The sequence below is a fragment of the Erigeron canadensis genome, chromosome 1 (assembly GCF_010389155.1).
Source record: "Erigeron canadensis isolate Cc75 chromosome 1, C_canadensis_v1, whole genome shotgun sequence".
In the NCBI taxonomy this organism is placed as follows: Eukaryota; Viridiplantae; Streptophyta; class Magnoliopsida; order Asterales; family Asteraceae; genus Erigeron; species Erigeron canadensis.
The window spans coordinates 44,496,079-44,515,066 of record NC_057761.1 but is presented as its reverse complement, the minus strand read 5'-3'; the positions used below and the strand labels follow the sequence as shown (position 1 = coordinate 44,515,066).

At 34.0% G+C, this 18,988-nt stretch overlaps 2 protein-coding genes across 2 annotated transcripts; one reads left to right on the top strand and one right to left on the bottom strand.

Moving 5' to 3' along the window:
• Positions 1 to 669: 669 nt before the first annotated feature.
• On the bottom strand, positions 670 to 7,295 carry LOC122604936 (CBS domain-containing protein CBSCBSPB3). The gene is made up of 14 exons (XM_043777797.1): positions 6,925 to 7,295; positions 6,260 to 6,419; positions 6,018 to 6,150; positions 5,656 to 5,826; positions 4,863 to 4,941; positions 4,672 to 4,785; positions 4,499 to 4,565; positions 3,880 to 3,985; positions 3,748 to 3,806; positions 2,836 to 2,939; positions 2,604 to 2,740; positions 1,835 to 1,920; positions 1,663 to 1,752; positions 670 to 1,142 (listed from the first exon to the last, which is right to left on the bottom strand). The coding sequence occupies exons 1-14, from the start codon at positions 7,104 to 7,106 to the stop codon at positions 921 to 923; spliced, it is 1,710 nt and encodes a 569-aa protein (XP_043633732.1). The 5' UTR covers positions 7,107 to 7,295; the 3' UTR covers positions 670 to 920.
• A 1,697-nt stretch (positions 7,296 to 8,992) lies between these two features.
• LOC122584906 (cyclin-dependent kinase E-1) lies at positions 8,993 to 17,217 on the top strand. Its single transcript, XM_043756982.1, has 16 exons — positions 8,993 to 9,400; positions 10,401 to 10,511; positions 11,554 to 11,657; positions 11,740 to 11,782; positions 11,869 to 11,967; positions 12,494 to 12,563; positions 12,671 to 12,765; positions 12,884 to 12,917; positions 13,117 to 13,201; positions 13,298 to 13,375; positions 13,897 to 13,944; positions 14,416 to 14,448; positions 14,643 to 14,751; positions 15,839 to 16,054; positions 16,145 to 16,208; positions 16,918 to 17,217. The coding sequence occupies exons 1-15, from the start codon at positions 9,176 to 9,178 to the stop codon at positions 16,205 to 16,207; spliced, it is 1,413 nt and encodes a 470-aa protein (XP_043612917.1). The 5' UTR covers positions 8,993 to 9,175; the 3' UTR covers position 16,208; positions 16,918 to 17,217.
• The last annotated feature ends 1,771 nt before the right edge of the window (positions 17,218 to 18,988 follow it).

Below are 18,988 nucleotides of genomic sequence, written 5' to 3'. Positions count from 1 at the left end.
AAACTTATATAAGCCCGAGAATAACAACAACGACAACAAGTATAAGAATGAGTAGAAGAATTAGAGGCATAGTAAAAGGAAGCAGAAAAGGAATACTAATAGAAATCATGGCGAGAAGAAAGATAGGAATGAGGACGAAGAAAAAGAGGGGGACGAACAAGAGTATGAGAAATAGTCCCATGATTAAATCAGTAAATTCACGAATTTTTTCCTTTAAAGTTAAAAAGCAAGAAGATAATATACGCAATTCTTTGCTTAGCATTATTTTGGCATGCCCTTACAAAATGTGTTCAAAAAGAACTAGTGGTTTTGATTTTTTGTTGACGCAATTGTATCGTGCCAAATGTGTGTCAAATTACATAACTGGACGTGTAGATTTGACCCTTATTGTTTTACATGAATATTGAGGCAATCCAACATATATCAACATGGTTTCAAAATGGTTAAAAGCACAAATCACTTCTTCTCGAAATGAAATCAAGACCGTTTCCACGAAAGGACTCAAAAGTAAAAATGGCGCATTCTAAGTGAAGCACGGAAACGAACTCCAGGAGAAATTAAAACCGAGGCTTGAATATATAAGTTTTGAGCAAATCAACCATCATTTTAGTCATTTGCTACAGGAACTCGCTTCATGTACTTAGGAAACCATATGTGGAGTCAAAATCATCAGATGAACTAATACGTGGTCCTCAAAACCACTTGTATAAACATAAAATATAAATTATATATGAACAATGCGGTGAAGACTTTGCATTCTTCTGGTAACACATCTGTTAAGAATTTTATTTGTTCTTCACAGATACAACCATTTTCTTTATAAATATAACTTATCGTAGTGACAAAACTTTCATGTCATTAGTCACCGAAACGGAACTCCGATGCAAAAGAATGATGTGTCATGATTCCATCAAGAATGGTCATTGGTTGGAACGTTTCAAGTAGACCACACAAGCAATACCTGCAATGACTGCTGCACTTGCCAAAATCCCTGTCTGGAGGTGACCCGACTTTGAAGTTTCTATTGTTTGCAGATGACCTGATTTTGAGTTTTCTATTGTTCGCTCTTCCATAACTGTACCTAGTTGTAATTCTCTTTTTTGTTGCCCGGATTCATAGGTGTCTAGATGCAATCTCAACACCTACAAATGGATGCAAAGATCATTACTCTAATATAATTAATTGTTTATCATGCACATGGACAGACCTACATGGCCACTGCATATCTTGGAAAAATAAATGTACTATAGAAACTTTATGAAACTGAATTAAAAGAATTATTTCAGTCAACCCTCAAGCATTATTCATGGCATACCCTGGTAAAATATCCCAGATCTGCCACTAATCATGTAGCATAAGTTTTAATTGGGTGGCATGGTGCATGATGGCTAATGACTTGGCAAATTTTTGACAGAAATCATTGTAGAAGATTATTCCATTGTGTTTTGTACAGAAGTGATTTACATCGTGCACCAAATTTATTCTTCTGTTATATCATCTGTGAGTAGCACCATGATGAATTTGAGACTGAAAACATTTGAATAACTTTTTAGGCCACTTCCAACCGTTTCCCATTTCATTTATAGACAATTTGATATTGACCAGTTTAACCCATTATAGATACAAATTTAACAAGACCGAATTTAGGGAGGTACTAATTACCTTTTGTCCTGCTGACCTGGCATGATTGACAGCGCCAACCAGATCACTGTCGGTGGTAAGCAACACCCTATCTCCCTCATCATCATCGTACTATGACAATTAATGCAGAGAAGATACACTTGATTAAATAAAGAAGCAAAAATGAACAATATTAATGACCAAGTATCCTTACCAAAAGTTGGGGTAAATTTTGATCAAGACTACCACCACCCATCCTTTGAGCAACAGCAGAAACTAACTCACCCAGGTTTTCTGTGCCTGTGATCAAATGCAGCTTTAATAAGACCATGAATAGCTATTTTTTTCAATTATCTACGCTGACTGATTATCACAAGTTCAAAACATAAATATATACTTTTTTCAATGAATAGGTATGTAGTCTAAGGCGTTAACTCGCTTCCACACACAAATGATAACAGAAATTGAACAATCTTATTAGTATTCACCAGGTCTTATATTACAACTGCTATCTCATTTGTAAATACCAAACAGTAAAACTATGGGGTATAAGTCAAAGTCAATCGGATATAAGTACATGAATTCGATGATCGTAACTTGTACTTCACTCATTTGGGATACCATGCCCTGATTGCCCGCCCACATGTAGCCACCCAAAGTATCTACACATAACCTTTGTGGCCACAAGGGGGTATATTTTTTTGCTCCTAGGATTCAAAACTTGGGAGCTTTAGGTATTTTCCACCCTTAGAGGCCAAGCTTTTAACACCAGGCCAGGTACCCTTGTGCTTAGATTGAGCTGTATTGTTGTGTAGAAAAATTAATACAAAAGATTATCGACTGTAGTTCTTAACTACATATCCTAAAAAATTTGATATAACAGTTACCGAAACAAAAATCTTGGGCCGCCACTAAAAATTGCATTTGTTTTATGTAAGAAAACAAATTTAATAAATGAATCCGGGGTCTTGAATAAAACTCACCAAAAGTAAATCTGTGTACACGTCCCCTTAAGTCTTCAAATTTGAAAGCAAAGGAATTCCCAAGCCCAAGAGACGGATATGGCAACCTCCCCAAGTCCACAGCATCAGATGTCATAATTGCTGACATCGACATTTCACTGTACAAACACATTTTGAAACCCTATCTGAGATACAAACTTCAAGCATGCCGATAGTGAAAGTGTAAAACAGTGTTAACAAACCAATGGGTAACCTTTGACTGTCATCATAATCATCTGGTGGGTCTAGGTTGAGTGCTGAATCCCAGAACTTCTGCATCACTGTGTTTGCCACATCGGCGCCTGAATTACTTTCAGCCTGGAAAAAGGATAGGCTACCTTAGATCTCTATTATTCAAAGCATCAATTAGATGATCTTTATGCAAGATGTCACATCAACAATCCTTCATTCCTAAATAGCTTTTATAACAAGAAGTCACCTGAATAATGTTTGTTTTGGAACTTGAATAATTTAAATTCTAACAGTTGGGTAATGTTTATCCATTTAGGTAACTTGTTTGGTATTCAAAACTCAAAAGGCGACTATATACTCCCTCTACTAAGAACTAAATAGGGAGAGCATGATTTACCTTCCTTGCATCTATTTATTTATAAACTAATACGAGTATATGTTTATGTTATATTTGCCTATAACAATATTTGTCTTTGTAGAAATTAGTGTCTTGAAATGATAAGATATGCAAAAATCATTGGATCAACCTGATGCAACTTGTTACCCATTAGATGCTCATACATTCATACGGTTGAAAATTATTGTATACATTAACATGTGACTAATAGTTGATGACATTTAGACAAATAATGTACTAATATTAGAAAGAAATAAAAACATACATGCAGTGAGCAACATAAATGTATCTTTTATGTATTGCTAAAAGCAAGCTTTTGTTAACAAGGAATTGAATACAAATCATCACTGAGCATAGAAACTATATTACGAGATATTTTTCAAAGTAATTTGTAATTCATAGTGGATATGGGTACAAAATAGATGGATATGCTGGATAGACGGACATCCATTTACCATTTCTATATCATTCACTAACAGTAAGCTAAAACACAAAATATTGAAGCAAATTAAAAAGCCATAGCAGCTTTATAGTTACCATTGAGATAGAGGCATGAGTTATCTGCAGGACATCGATACATGCTACAACACTTCCATCTGCCAAATCAGATATAAGAATATGATACAAATTGATATTATATGTTTGCTAGTTTAAATGTGAAAAGCTTACCTTTGTCTACAACAGGGAGATGTAAAAATTTCCCATCATGCATTATATGTAATGCCTCAAGGATTGTTGTGTCTACTGTTGCACATTCGGGATTTGGTGTCATAACCTTGAGAAAAACAAATGTTGATTAGATCTTAAGGAGTGTTAGGATTTGATTTAGAATAATAGATGATATAGACTCTCAGAATCAGATAATCAACCAATAAAACATTTTATAGATCATGTTTGAATGTGCTTCTGCAGCTTTTAATAATGTTCAGTGTTAGGCACATTCTAATATTTTAAGGAGCTAATAACTGAAAGAATATATGAATATCTACTCAGCATTTGATGAACATATAATTAACTTCACATTACCTTTTGATCACAGCTTTATACAACTAGTATCAAACTGAGCATCAGAAAATCATAAGCAAAAGTAATTTATCGGGACACTAGAAACTAATTTTTACAATCTGAAGTTGCATTACTCAGAATGATCACTTTCAAAACATGCATGCAAACACTCCCGGTTGAGATACAGAAAAGTACAGATGATGTAGATAATTATAATTTCTCTTGCATCTTTAGTAACAGAATTATCATCTTAGAAAAATTATAACAGTTGTAGAAGTATCACCTTTTCAACAGGTGTTAACTCAGGAGGAAGATTTTGTGCCACAACTCGCATTAGAAGGTCCTTGGAACTGTCAACAAGCCAAAACACAATTATTATTTTTTTATTATAGAGTATAAACAAGCAATATGGAACATAAATGATCAGTTAAAGAAATAACTAAACAGCAATCATACGTCAATATGCCCTGGATGTTATTCCCAGCCATAATGATAACAGAATTAACCCGTAACTCTTGCATCCTTTTAGCAGCAACAGAAACTGGATCTGATGCTACAACAGTTGCAACCCTGAAACACAGTGATTCTACAATGCTTAGTCACTCATAAACCCATGTATTCACATTTACACAAAGTAAACGAAGTACTTGGATGTTTCGGCAATTATGGTTGACAGAGAGGGCTTGAACATGCGGTCCCTGAGTGTCTCTATAAAAGCAGAAGGTGCTGAAAATGATTGTAAATAATAAGTATTAAAAGGTAGCAAAGGATTTGCAATTAAGACTCCAAAAAGATATGTTGCATTGGAGAATTAAAGTTTAAGTAGCTTCCCAACAGAAGTAGAGCTTCATGATAATTATAAGACTTGTCCAGTTTTAGAAGTAAGATTTAAGCAAGAAATAACATTTCAGAATAATTGCAATACATATCAACATAACTTTCACTTCAATTGTGATATGGCTACTGGCTTTAAATCACTGTACTTCTCAAAATTCTTTATTTAGGGATAATCTCATCCAAAAATCTGTTGACAAAGTCAAAATGTTCTTATAACAGTCTTCCAAAGTCAAATGGTTTTAGTAACGACTTTGTATCATTGCTTGAATCTTGGACCCATGCAGCTTTAGGTAAATGCCTCCTAGCAGGGAAAGATAAGTAGCTTGCTAAGGGATCTATGTCATAAATCAAAGTTTTTGTAGTGTAAAAAGTTTTCTTATAACATAGAGTTGGTGCATACACACTTTAAGATACTTGGGTCTACCACTGGTACCTGATCTAAGGAGTCATATATACTACAAAAAAATCGCTAATACAAAAGAGCCAATGTGACATACGTAACAAGCTCAAATAAGGCACAAATATGATTTTAGGATCATACAAGCATTTATTGATATAATTTCCCTATCTTCATAGCATACAAAGATTTAAGTAGCCACTCACCAGCAAAATTATTTCCCCATTGACGTTCCACCCCTTCAACAGCAGCAGCAATGGCACTACCCTGTTCAGCAGCTTTTTCCATTCTAGATATAGCATCGTATAGGCACTTCGTGATATCCAACAATGCAATTACTTCACCATTTTCAACAACCGGGAGATGCCTGAACTTTCCTGTTTGTAATAAATGAGAGCAAAAAGAGAGGAGGTGCCATAAAAACTTCAGAAGAGATAAGGAGAAAAGATAATCTACCATCATAATGAATATAAGCATACAAAAATTAACAGGCAGTCAAACGGCGTTCCTAGAGCTACATCACCTTCAAGCATAGTGAAGAAAAAAACATGAACTCCAGAAAACAAACCTTGGACCATCTTTTGAAGGGCATCTATAGCCAAAGAATCAGATGAGACAAAAGTAGGATTCCTAGTCATAATTTTCGAAATTATTGTCTGGTCTGGTCGTAGTTCTTCTGCAAGAACTCTAGTGGCTATATCCTGAAAAGTCAGAAATAACTAATTAGCCTGAGAGCATATATAAAACTTATGTAAGCATGTAAGAAAGAACATAAGAGATAATAAGTGCACATATTCCACATTGTCAAACCTTGTCAGTGACTATTCCAGAAAGTAAAGCATTGGAATCCGTCAATAACACGGCATCAACACGACGGGCTGCCATTCTCCTACAAGCATCCGAAACAGTGGTCCCTTCTGGTATAGTGAGGGCCTTTGACAACCTAAGCTTCTTCACGGTCCTTTCCCCACTAGTCAACCCAAAACAAAGAACTTATCAAACAACCATATGGAAACTCAACAAGAGAAGTACCAAAAAATAACTCTTTTGTCTGGCAAACGAATAACCAAAAGTAACTACGACACTGGCCGACAGCCTGCAACATGAAACTTTAAATTGGTCTGAAACCCCATAAAAAAGTTTGTTGTAACAGTGTATACCGCTGTTGAAAATCTTAGACTACCACTTAACGTAAACGTTAATATTGCATTTCCTATCTATCCTCCTGGACAGTCATCCAAATGAAAATCCAACAAGCTCTGATATGGTTCCAAAATAATTGAATGAAGTCATACTAATCACAATTTTAGCTAGTGGGCAGGTCATTCATACGTCGATTATTTTCTATTCCTAAGTCATCTGATGCTACTATGAAATTCCAAAAGTTATGAAATTCTGATTCTTCGATAAAGTAACAGACAAAATATATATACACACAAACAAAAAGACTTTTGAAAAATGATTCAAGAACTGACCTTAAGGAAGAGGGTTTGTGGGAAAAGCCATTATTGGTGGTAGTATGGCCAGTAGAAGTAGTTCCATTTTCAGATTGAGTTGATGAAAAAGATGATTTCTTGATTGTTGTTGATGGGTTATTATTTCTTCTACTACTCATTGAACTGTTTCTTCTTGAAAGTGGTGGCACTTGACCACTCATTTTTAAATTTTTTTGTATATATGCTGTGATTCTTGAAATATGATGAATAGGGTTTTGATGGGGTTTATGAAATGAAGGATCTTTTAAGATGGGGTTGTCAAGATTTCAAAGATAGAGGGGTTTGTTGGGGGCCTTTGCCCTAAACCCTCTTTTTTCTGCTGTTGTTTTTTGTTGTGTTTTGTTGGGGGCGATGGAAGACAAAAATCAACTAGAAACATGGGAGAATGTGACCCAACATTCATCATCAAAGAGTCAAACCAAAGGTATCTTTTATTTTTACTCGAGATAAAACCGAAACACGAGTTTTATGAAAATTTAACATAACTAACTACAGTATCAAAAATAAACAATACTAACTTTTGAGGTTTTAAGTGGAGCTATTTTTATTTTTTTAAAACTATCCATGTATAGCGGGGCCGATAATGATATAGCGGTATTGATGACCGATTGGTGATTATGACAATTAGTATCTGTTGTAAGTAATTAATGTAAATACGTAAATTTACGTAAATTGATTTATTAAGGATAAAATGGTCATTTAATATAAAACTTTTTTAAATAGGGTTCATCAATGATATCTTGATCAATTCATTTTTTTTTCTAACACTTTCACAACAAAAAAAGGGTGGGGTAGGGGGGCTTTATAAACTATAAAGTACTATAGAAAATTTTTAATTTTATTTTAAAATTTTTAAATTGTACTATTGAAAGGAAACGTGCAATTTTCGTCTCTGTGGTTTTTCATAAAAACACTAATCATTCTTACAGTCAGAAAGATCTTTTTTTGTCTCTTCGGTTTTATTCCGTTCAAAAAAAAACTCGTCTCTGCCGTTATGTCCCCCACGATCACGTGAGGGACTTTTTCCACATGGATGAAAAGCATAACCACATGAACGGAAATTGCACTTTCCCTGGTTTGGATTATGTTATTGACTTATATATGTATAAAAAGATATTTGTCTCTTTATTTTTGATAGAAAAAAACATTATTGAAATATCTTCTAAAAATTAGCTTATCCAAGTCCAAAAACATGAGCTTAAAAATTCAGTCAAACATTAAACTAGCTTATTTTATTAAAAACAACACCTTTTAGTTTTTTTTTTCTTTACAGAAAAATAATTAAGTGTAATCTACTAAACGTGTTTCTTTTATTTTGTTTTCAAATAAGAGATAAACAACAGAAAAAAAAATTACTTATAAAAAAACGATAAAGATTAAAAACAAACTAAGCTAAAAGCATATATCCCTTATTATTATCACTTAAATTTACATATTTTTAATATATGTTAATTATATTTATTAAATATACTTGAATTTTTGGATTTTAAAATATAAACTATTGATATTCAGTTTAAAAATGAATTAAAACTATAATTAAGAAATTTTTTTCTTTTTCAAGTTTAAGAAACTTCTTTCATGCATTATAAGTGAATATTACCTTATAACCCATAACTATAAATTTTACTTATATTTAATGGGAAAATGTTATATGATGTTAATATTATCTAATTTAAATGATGTTCTCTCACAAACTTGCTCACATCAATTTTTACACATGTCAAAAAGCTCCCCATGATTTTCATGATTTGTGAAAACAACATCATCTAACTAGACAATGTCAACATCATTTAAGTTATCCTCATATTTAATACCTTGTACTTTATTAAAAAAAAGAAAGGGAAAAGAGATAAATACTACTCGTATATTACAATAAACATAAACATTTTTTATGAAAATAAAAGGAAGGAGATCCCATCCCCAACACTTGTAATAATTAATCAAAGTAACAAGAGTCTGTTAAGTTAAATTTCGATCTGGTTTTGCCGTGCCTTTGGGTAATATATCTGGCTTGTGTCTACATAACAAACTCCACCTTCCCTTTTTTTTTTTTACCAAGATTCTCCGCGCACCCTCCTTTTTTTTTTCTTGCAAATTCATAGCAATTTTGGGACCTGTTAAAAGAAAGAAAGAAAGATTTGTTATAAAAGAAAACCCAAAACCACTAATTTGAATTTTGGGCCCTGTTATTCATAAAAATCTTTTTATTGAAAAGAAAGAAAGAAAGATTATGAGCAACAGAGGTGGAGGGAATAGTAGTAATAGTAACAGTAATAGTAATAGGCCAGAATGGTTACAACAATATGATTTGATAGGAAAGATAGGTGAAGGAACATATGGGCTTGTTTTCTTGGCCAAGATTAAGTCTAATAGAAGCAAGTCTATTGCTATTAAGAAATTCAAGCAATCCAAAGATGGAGATGGCGTTTCCCCGACCGCAATTCGCGAAATCATGGTTAAAGTTCTTTACTTTTTCTCTTTTAATGGTTGAATTTTCCATCTTTTATATATGGGGTTTCTTGTGTTGTTTTGTTTAGTATTGTTGTTACATTACATGGGTTTTTTTGAGAAAGTTTAGGTTTTGATGAAATTAAGATTGGAAGTTTAGTTTTTGAAAGGAGGACTACTTATAGTACACACCTTTGTGAAGGTGGTATAAGGTTTGAACCCCCTTTTTAGGATTGGTGGAATGAGACGTACCTGGTTTATGGGAAGGGGATGCTTTGCATAAATGTTGCGGATTAGTGGCTTACCAATGGTGGAGTTGAAACCAGGTCTAGAAAAAACATCGATTTTTGATAAATTTAGGGGTTTTTATTTGTTGGACTTGAAGAAGGATTTTATGCTTTAGGTGGAGGTAGCGCCTCGCATAAGACCAATGGATTAGCCGCACTTCGAAGGTTGATTTGAAACCATGTCTAAGATAAAAGTTGAAATTATTGACAAATTCAAGGGCTTAAATAGAGTTCAATTTTGACAATGTTTCCATATATGTAAATTTATTTTAAGAATACATATTGTTTTCTTTATTTGGGAGGAAGGGTGTAATTATGAGGGTAATCACTTGTTTGGTCTCTAAAAGGTAGTAGTGATATTGGGGGTAGACCTAGTTTCCCAAAACTTTTCTCTATTATAATCTTAATTTAATTGTTTGCGATACATCATACATGTAATTAAGCGAAACACCTTACTATCGTATTGTTTATGACATAAGTGTCATTTGTGTTTGTGCGTGTGCACGTGCTCTTGTTATTCTAGCTAGTGTGGGATTCATTATACTTTGGATCAAAAAAGAGTTAAAATTCTTCATCCTCTGTCAAACCTCTTTTATGAGAGGCAGGCCCCTCATTTTAGAGCACAAGCGTTACTCTAATTCTTGTTACTTTAGTTACTTTAGATACTTGGTTTACATATGAAGAAAAATGTTTTGCTGAAAATGCAACGTGTTGATGCAGTTGCTTAGGGAGATATCCCATGAGAACGTGGTGAAGTTGGTCAATGTGCACATCAATCATATAGACATGTCTCTCTATCTAGCATTTGATTATGCTGAGCATGACCTCTATGTGAGCCTATTCTATCCCTGCTTATATAAATCTGCATAAATTATATATTATATTATATTTGTTCTATATGAAATGTAAATCTAAGCATAGTGAGCAACTGATATGATTTAGAATGTAATAAACACAAGTCACGACACACATTGACGGTTGGTGCTATACTATTCATTTCTCACCTTTAATATGATCTACGTGGGGATTCCCTGGATCATTTGATTGGATATATGATGTGTACACAATGAGACAATAAGCTCAAGGAGAGGTCTTGTCTTGTCAGATAATGTCATTTCTTTGGTGGTGGGGAGATAGCGTGGTGGGCCATAGATAGAGGAGAACTTGCTCAAAACGAGCATGCTTTGTCTATGTCACTACTATGGTTTGTGAATTACATAATTTATATGTTATTTAAGCTTGTTTTAATCAAATGGCATTTGCCATTTCATTCCCTATGAGTTATGATAGTTGTTGCAAACTCTAACTTAAATGTTAGTTGAGGTTTTTTTTTTTGAGACAAAAGGGAAAATTTACCCCAGCATATTTAATATGATAAGATAAAACATTACAATTATAAGGCCGTGGAAGACCACATAACGACTTAGCCAACAAAAACTAAGTGCATACACATAACAGGCCATCTGTATGACCTCCCTTTTAACACCCACACTCCCAAGACCAATACAACTATCTCAACGAAAACTAGTTGAGCTTGTTTTAATCCATGGTTGCTATATAAATGCTCAGTGTTTCTTCGAAATGTACACTTGACTTGATACTGGTACCATTCATAGTATCTATTTTTAATGACCCAGCTGTATTCTGTAAAGTATCTATTTTTAATGTCCTTTCTGATGTTTCTTATTAGATTTTTAGGTCTGCAATGCAAGATTTTGGTACTGGTACCATTCATAGTATTTCCGTAGTGCCGGATTTTGCTTCACTGCATGATTTGATGATTGTGATATGACTTCTGACGCATGAAACTTTCTAAGATATTTTTACCATGTCGCTAACCTTCTTGACATACCTTTTTGTGTGAAACTACCAGGAAATTATTAGACATCATAGAGACAAGGTAAACCAAGGTATCAACCAATACACTGTGAAGTCAATACTTTGGCAGTTGCTTAATGGTCTAAATTATCTTCATAGGTAAGTCAAACTTGGCAAACTCTTCCTTGTGGTAGTATAATAATCACGAGTATAACACTTACATTTAGTAAAATAAATGCAGCAACTGGATTATGCATCGAGATCTTAAACCCTCCAATATTTTGGTTAGATTTTATATCTTTTGTCATCATTGATATTTTAATGCTAATTACTTGGTCCAATGGATATTGACATTTACTTGTTTTTCCAGGTGATGGGTGATGGAGAAGAGCAGGGTGTTGTAAAAATTGCGGATTTTGGACTTGCTAGAATCTATCAGGCTCCACTGAAACCTTTATCCGATAATGGGGTGAGAAGCAATATATAAGTTCAATTCTAATGCTTCTTGAAATCATTTTTGCTTGGTAACATATCAATATGGATGCTTGTTGAGTATGATGAGCTTATTGCACCAATGGCGTATCTTTTGTTTAGCTTAATGGCAGTATCTGGCTCCATAAGTAGGTAACTAAAGTCTCAAACCTTGATTGTACCCTTGAGCTTTGGCTCATGTGGTATGTGTGATGACCTATCAATCTGTATGTCGTAGGTTCAAGTCATCACAGTGGACACTTAGTAAAGTTGTGTGGAATTTGTGAGATTTTACCTTTCTAAAAAAAGACTAAGGGGAGTAAAAGTATTTAAACATTAATAATAACATTTTTTATCTGTCTATTTTCTTGTCCATGAGAGTAATTTATTTTCATCGCATTTGTTTACAAAACTTTGAGCTGTACCTTATGCTAGGATTTACTGTGACATCTGAAATATATTTTTTGATATTATATGTATGGTCTAATTTCTACATGTTACTTGGTGGTGATAACTATTTGCAGGTTGTTGTAACTATTTGGTATCGTGCTCCAGAGTTACTCCTCGGGGGAAAGCACTATACTAGTGCCGTTGGTACGGAGTTTTGGAAACCATTTCCATATTTCTAGAATTATTTTGTTAGTTGTAATATTAGGTATGAACTTATAATGATTCTGAAACAACATACTGAATATTATTAGATATGTGGGCCGTTGGCTGTATATTTGCGGAGCTTCTGACATTGAAGCCATTGTTTCAAGGACAAGAAGTAAAGGCCACACCAAACCCTTTCCAGGTAACAAAATAGCTGAACTCATTAGTATCTTTTCGATAAAAGTTTCTTTATGATGTTAAAATAAATTAGTATCTTTCCATATTGTAGACTTTTCTAATATGTGTTATTGCTTGTTCAGCTTGATCAACTCGACAAAATTTTCAAGGTCTTAGGTAAGAAAAAATTAAGTTGTAATTTGATAAAATCCAAAATGGAACAATATTTTATCGTTTTGCAAATACTGACCTGTATACGAACTTCTAACTACTTTTGGATTCAGAACCTAGATGATCTTTATGGTTCCCTTCCTCTTCTCTTCATTCCCTTTGGATTTGTTATTTTGATCTAATTTAACCATAATCACAATATCAGGTCATCCAACAGTAGAGAAGTGGCCAACACTTGCCCATCTTCCACATTGGCAGTCAGATCAGCAGCACATCCAAGGGCACAAATAGTAAGTTTAATTCTTGCATCTTATTTCTCTGACTTTGTGAGTCATGTATATTTTCTGTGATCATCATCTTACACCTACAATCTGTGATCCTTACAGTGATAGTCCTGGTCTTAACAGCGTTGTTCATCTCTCTGTAAAACATCCTGCATATGATCTTCTCTCTAAAATGTTGGAGTATGTGCTGTTCCTCAACTTGCAAACCTTTCCATAAAGCAGAGTTAATAACATGCTAATTAATGAACTATTCAATGAATATCTACCATGTGGAAAAGTGTTGTTATGAATATCTATTTACTAGCTATGGTGCATAATGGAACATGCCACCTCCTTGTTCACAAATTGGATTGTTGAGTAAATGAACAATGTTGTAGGGTCTAACCTTGTTAATACGCACTTATCAAAGCTTTCACAAAGTAGAGGCAACAATGGGGAGCTCTATATTTTCATTTGCTAATCTTGTTCACATTCCAAAAAGGCTCATACTGATGACTGGATGAGGTTTTTTTTATTAAGGTTATCCCGTGACTATCAATGAACCCTTCCCTCGATTGGAGGTGGTTTCACATGCAAAAAGGCTCACTTTACAAAAATAATCATTCAAGTTCTTGATGAATATCTTAATATATTTGGCTAGTTGATTTTCTTAATTAATTTACTGAAATATATATTTTCTCTTTGCATATTGTTTATTGCAGATATGATCCACGAAAACGTTTAACAGCTGCACAAGCTCTTGATCATGAGTGAGTCTCAGTCTCTGTCTCTCTCTCTCTGTGTTCTCTCTCTCTCTCTCTCTCTCTTCCCATGCATACATACATATGTACGTACAGGCGTCATATACATATAAACGGCATGTGCCTTTGAGCAATACTGGTTGGTCATAGCTAAACTGTGAATGTAGAATTATATGTTGTTGAAATATCTATTGGTATTTTGTCTTGGTGTATAACAAGTTTCTAATGATTGCCTACAAATAGTTTTCGCAAATAATATTCAAGCTGTCAGAATTTGAATTCAGCTATAATTTCTGTACAATTAACCAAACTTCACTCTGGTAGGCCCACTATCTTCTACTCCATTGTGGTTTCACTTGAGTATTGGCTAAAACCTGAATGTGTGTTTGTGTTTCCAAGATTGACTGTGAACAAAAATGATCCTTTTACTGTGTGTTTTCAAATACAATATACTCTATCTAACGGCTTTTATCTATGTAGGTATTTTCGGATGGAACCTTTACCCGGACGCAAGTAAGGTTTCTTTCTCAAAGGTTTTTTTTTTGTATCATTATGTGTATTTTGTTGCTTTGGTTTTGCTGATTTGTATTGCTGTTTACATACTTGAACTTTTTTAAGTTAACAATTTCATACTTTTGGTAGCTGTTACATGTATGCATCTATATCATTATGTTTGATGAGGTATCTTTTTAAACTGTAATGCTCAGTGCACTGGTGCCTCCTCAACCTGGAGAGAAAATTGTGAATTATCCAACTCGTCCTGTGGACACAAACACAGATTTTGAGGGTACAGCAAGTCTTCAGCCAGCTCAACAGGTATGCTTGTACATGCTTTATGATGCTCATGCAGATTTGGCCTCTGAAGTACTAATTTGACCTTGTTCTTTGCTTTTCTTACAATCCATGAAATAGATCTGCTTCATATACAGAAAACCTTTTTCTTCATTTTATTTTGTTGACTTGTTTTAGCATTAATAACCGATATCAACCTAGATCCATATCTTAGTTTTATCATAGTGTATTGTGCTAGATCATTTCATCATTTGACATAAAGTATCTACGATGTACTTCCGTATCTTTGATTCCCAGGAAAAAAGTTATGTACTTTTTGGACTAATGATATAGTGTTCTAAATGTTACTCATGAAAATCAGTAATTCGTGTATGTATTAAAGTATATCTAATGATAGTTGTATTACCATATTTATGATACAGATATAAGTCAATAATTTTCTTGCATATGTGGACAGCTTGATGTTCTTGCTGTATCATGGTGCATTTACCACATTACCTGATACTACATTACGCTGCGATTAGTTTACCATTTTAATGCATGATTCATACTTTTATTTGATTTAATTGTTGCATGCAAGTTTTTGTAGTTTATACTTTCGAAAGTATGCCTGTTATTAGCTGTCTAGAAATATAGATCATCTATCAGCTTCCAAGAGAACATAGAACACCCTAAATTGTGGAAATATGATATCTGCTAAATGTAAAAGATATATTCGAATGCTCTCTTAATATTGTTTTAACATGTCTTAAAACATTCTCTAGAATATCTTTGCACCAAAGTAGGTTCCAAATTCATAGAGATTTGTACGTAACGGTTATGGGCCTTCTTTGATTTTCTTACCTGATTTTGACCTGATCATTCGATACTAAGTTGATTCTGCGTTGGAAATCACCACTCCTTTCGTAAATGATTGATGTGTTTTTGTTTTCTTAAAATATATCATTGAAATGTATTTTGGACTCATTAATTGTGTTATAGGAGCCCTTGTTGTACAAACTAATGTTGTGCCTTGTGAGTACATATGATGTAGAGATTTTAGCAATTACATTTTATAAAAAGAGCAAATACACATTTGGACAAATTACCCATTTTCTAATGATTTCATCAGGCATCTAACCAGTCTGGGGGTATGGGAGGCCCTCATGCAATGGCAAATAGAAATGCTCCACGGCCAGTGCATATGGTTGGCGTGCAAAGGATGCAGCAACAGAATATGGCGGCTTATAATCTTGCCTCTCAGGCTGGAATGGGTAGTGCAATGAATCCGGGAAATATCCCCATTCAGCGTGGTGTTGCTGCCCAGCCTCATCAACAGCAGCAACAGGTTTCAAATATGTTTATTTTTTTTTGTTATATTGATCATCTTGTCCAGCTTTTGCGCAACACTCTGATGCTTTTTTCTCTATGAAACCAGTTAAGAAGAAAAGATGGAATGGGGATGCCTGGATATCCGCAACAGAAATCAAGGCGTTTTTGAGGTAGTTATTATACAGTTTATAAAATTCATTACTATTGAGAAATTTAATCCACTTCCATGTAAATGTATCAAATAGCATAGGTTATGTGATCATAACTTCAATATGGTTTCTGCCAATCTTATGCCGAAGCTTTTGGTTGGCAGTTGGTAAAAGAGATGTAGATTTATTAAAACATGAACCATAACACCTATTTGCCTTTTAAATCAATAAATACCTACTGATGCAATATATCTCATCTGCGATGTCCCTAAGTATTTGCAATATATGCTTGTTAGTTTTTGGAAGTGTTTTTTAAGTAAAGTTACATATCTGTCGTCATAGATATCATAGTGTAAGCTTTACTCAAGCGTAATATGGTTTTGTTTTGTAGCCTCAGTCAATGTAGTTCATTTATTTTTCCTGAAGTAGTGAATCACGAATTGTCCACTCTATTATATTATATGCCTCTTACTAGTTTTTGTACTCTAAAAACATTTTCTTTTTTGAGGCAATTAAGTGGAATCGGATATATTTACATGTAACTAAAAATTTTCAATGTGCGAGTCCAATTTTTGGTTGTGTTTTGGGATAAGATTAGTAATATTATTGCGTGTCCAGAAAGGTTGTGCCGGGTTGACGACTCAGCAATTGTATGCTATTTTAAAATAAGTAAACTCATAAATACCTTGGTATGTGACTACTACACTTTATCCCCATTTCCTGAATACAGCATATTAGGAGGTCTAAAACACTTTCGGTTCTGCATGGGAACAAGGGAACTTGAAGTCATTTCGGTTCTGCATGGAACACGGGAAGTTGAAGTCATGTCAGTAATTTAACAAGGAAACTTGAAATCATTAAGTGATAACAGCTTGGTGCACGTCAGATCAGAGCACGCTGCCAGATATGCATATCATGTAAAATGTTTCCTGCCGGTCTTGTTTAAAGAAATTGTGTGTTGTATATTGTAAGACTGCATATTATTCACAAATATATTAAAAGGAAAACCCTCATGGGTCTTTTCTATTCACGTGTTCAATAGCTACGAGGCATCAACAATTATCCTATTATCCTTATGCATTGATGATTAAGTTTAGCATAACTCGTGATAAAAGTCACGTTACTTTGGGCAAGTTGCATAGAACTGTTGAATACAGTAATTTACAACATTTTCAAGTTTGTGGTTCATAAGTAAAATAGAAAAGCATTCTAAGGTTAACATTTTCGGTTTGCAACTTTTGAAGGTCCATACTGTTTATCTTAAGCTGGCATTCGACTTAGATACTTTCCTTTAATACGTTTGTCAATTGATAAGGTATATTTGCCGTAAACAATTGTTACTGTAGTGTGGAGCCTTAATTTTTCATTTAAAGACCAAGCTACAATTTTTTGGAAGCAAGTATATTGTCTCTGCAATTTGCCCTATTTATGGACGGTCGTGCTGCAAGTCTAATGTTAATTGTCCCAAGCAATACCACAAGCTTGACGAGATACGACACAACTGCTTCATGAATCATGATGCAAGTTTGGGGAAGACTTGTGATAGAATCACTGCACCAAACAACTCAAAAAGCCTACCATATATGAGGTTCAATTTTCAAAACCAATTGACAATAAAAGTATATTTTTTTTAGCATGGGAGAATTATGTTTGCACCTAATAGTTCAGAGGTTGATTAAAATACTTGGATAGTTCAAAAGTATTCATCAGAAACCATTGACAATTAAGCAAGTTCGGTTTACTAAAGGTAGCATGAATTAATTGGGATGAGCTCAAGTTGGATTTGAGCTTGAATAAGTTCATGAAAATTTGATTCATGCGTGCTAGGAGCTTTTGATCATCCCTCCACGTCCTAAACTTACACCCACCAATGTTCTCACCTAAAACTTCAAGAACACAAGCACACCTTCTTGGGTTGAAGTTGGGGATTAGGAGGAACTTATCATTTTCATTGTATTTTGGGTTGTATTACTTACTCTCTTTTACTACTAACTTGAACAACATGATTTTGTATTTTTCATCGATTACTTTTAGATCAATCCCTTCACCATAAAATAACTACAACAACATTTATATCAATTACTTTTAGATTAATAACCATATCGTTACCACCACAGCCACCATCACCATCCGTTGCCGTCACCGCCGCCGCATTGTGTGGGTACCCATCTCGTATGTCTATATATGATGATGTATACATTCTAGTATTATGGGCCTATGGGGAAGTGGCTTTATATGTGTGCTTAGACATATAACATATTGGTTTCCTTTTTGATTATTTTTGATATTGTTTGATTGTTGGCGAACACCCAAATGTGAGTTATGACTTTTAGGTCAAAGCTCGATTAGTGAACTGACTGAAAACTCTTCTCGGTGATAACACGGAGCGTTGTTGCACCTATTGAAAGTTTAGGTATCTAACACTTAATTTTCGCGAAATTACAAAATTTAAAAATCGAAGACTGATTCTCAGAGTTAAATGGGTGAGAACCGACTGGTCTCATGTACCGTCTTAATACCCAGAACGTATGCCGTATAGATGTCATGCCTTAGTGACTCACAATTTTTCACACATATATCATATTATTTAGTTTTTTCATTTAAGATTTAAACTTGTGATCTTCATTTATGTACGCATGTGGTTGCATAGTAATCGAATTAGTTGATCTATAGATTCTCTGTTATTAAATAGGTGTAACAAATATGATGATGGTCTCAGTTATGAAGTTGAGGAAAATTTATACATTGAAAGGACAAGTTTATTGAAAATAATAATTTCTAACAAGCTGATTGTAACATAC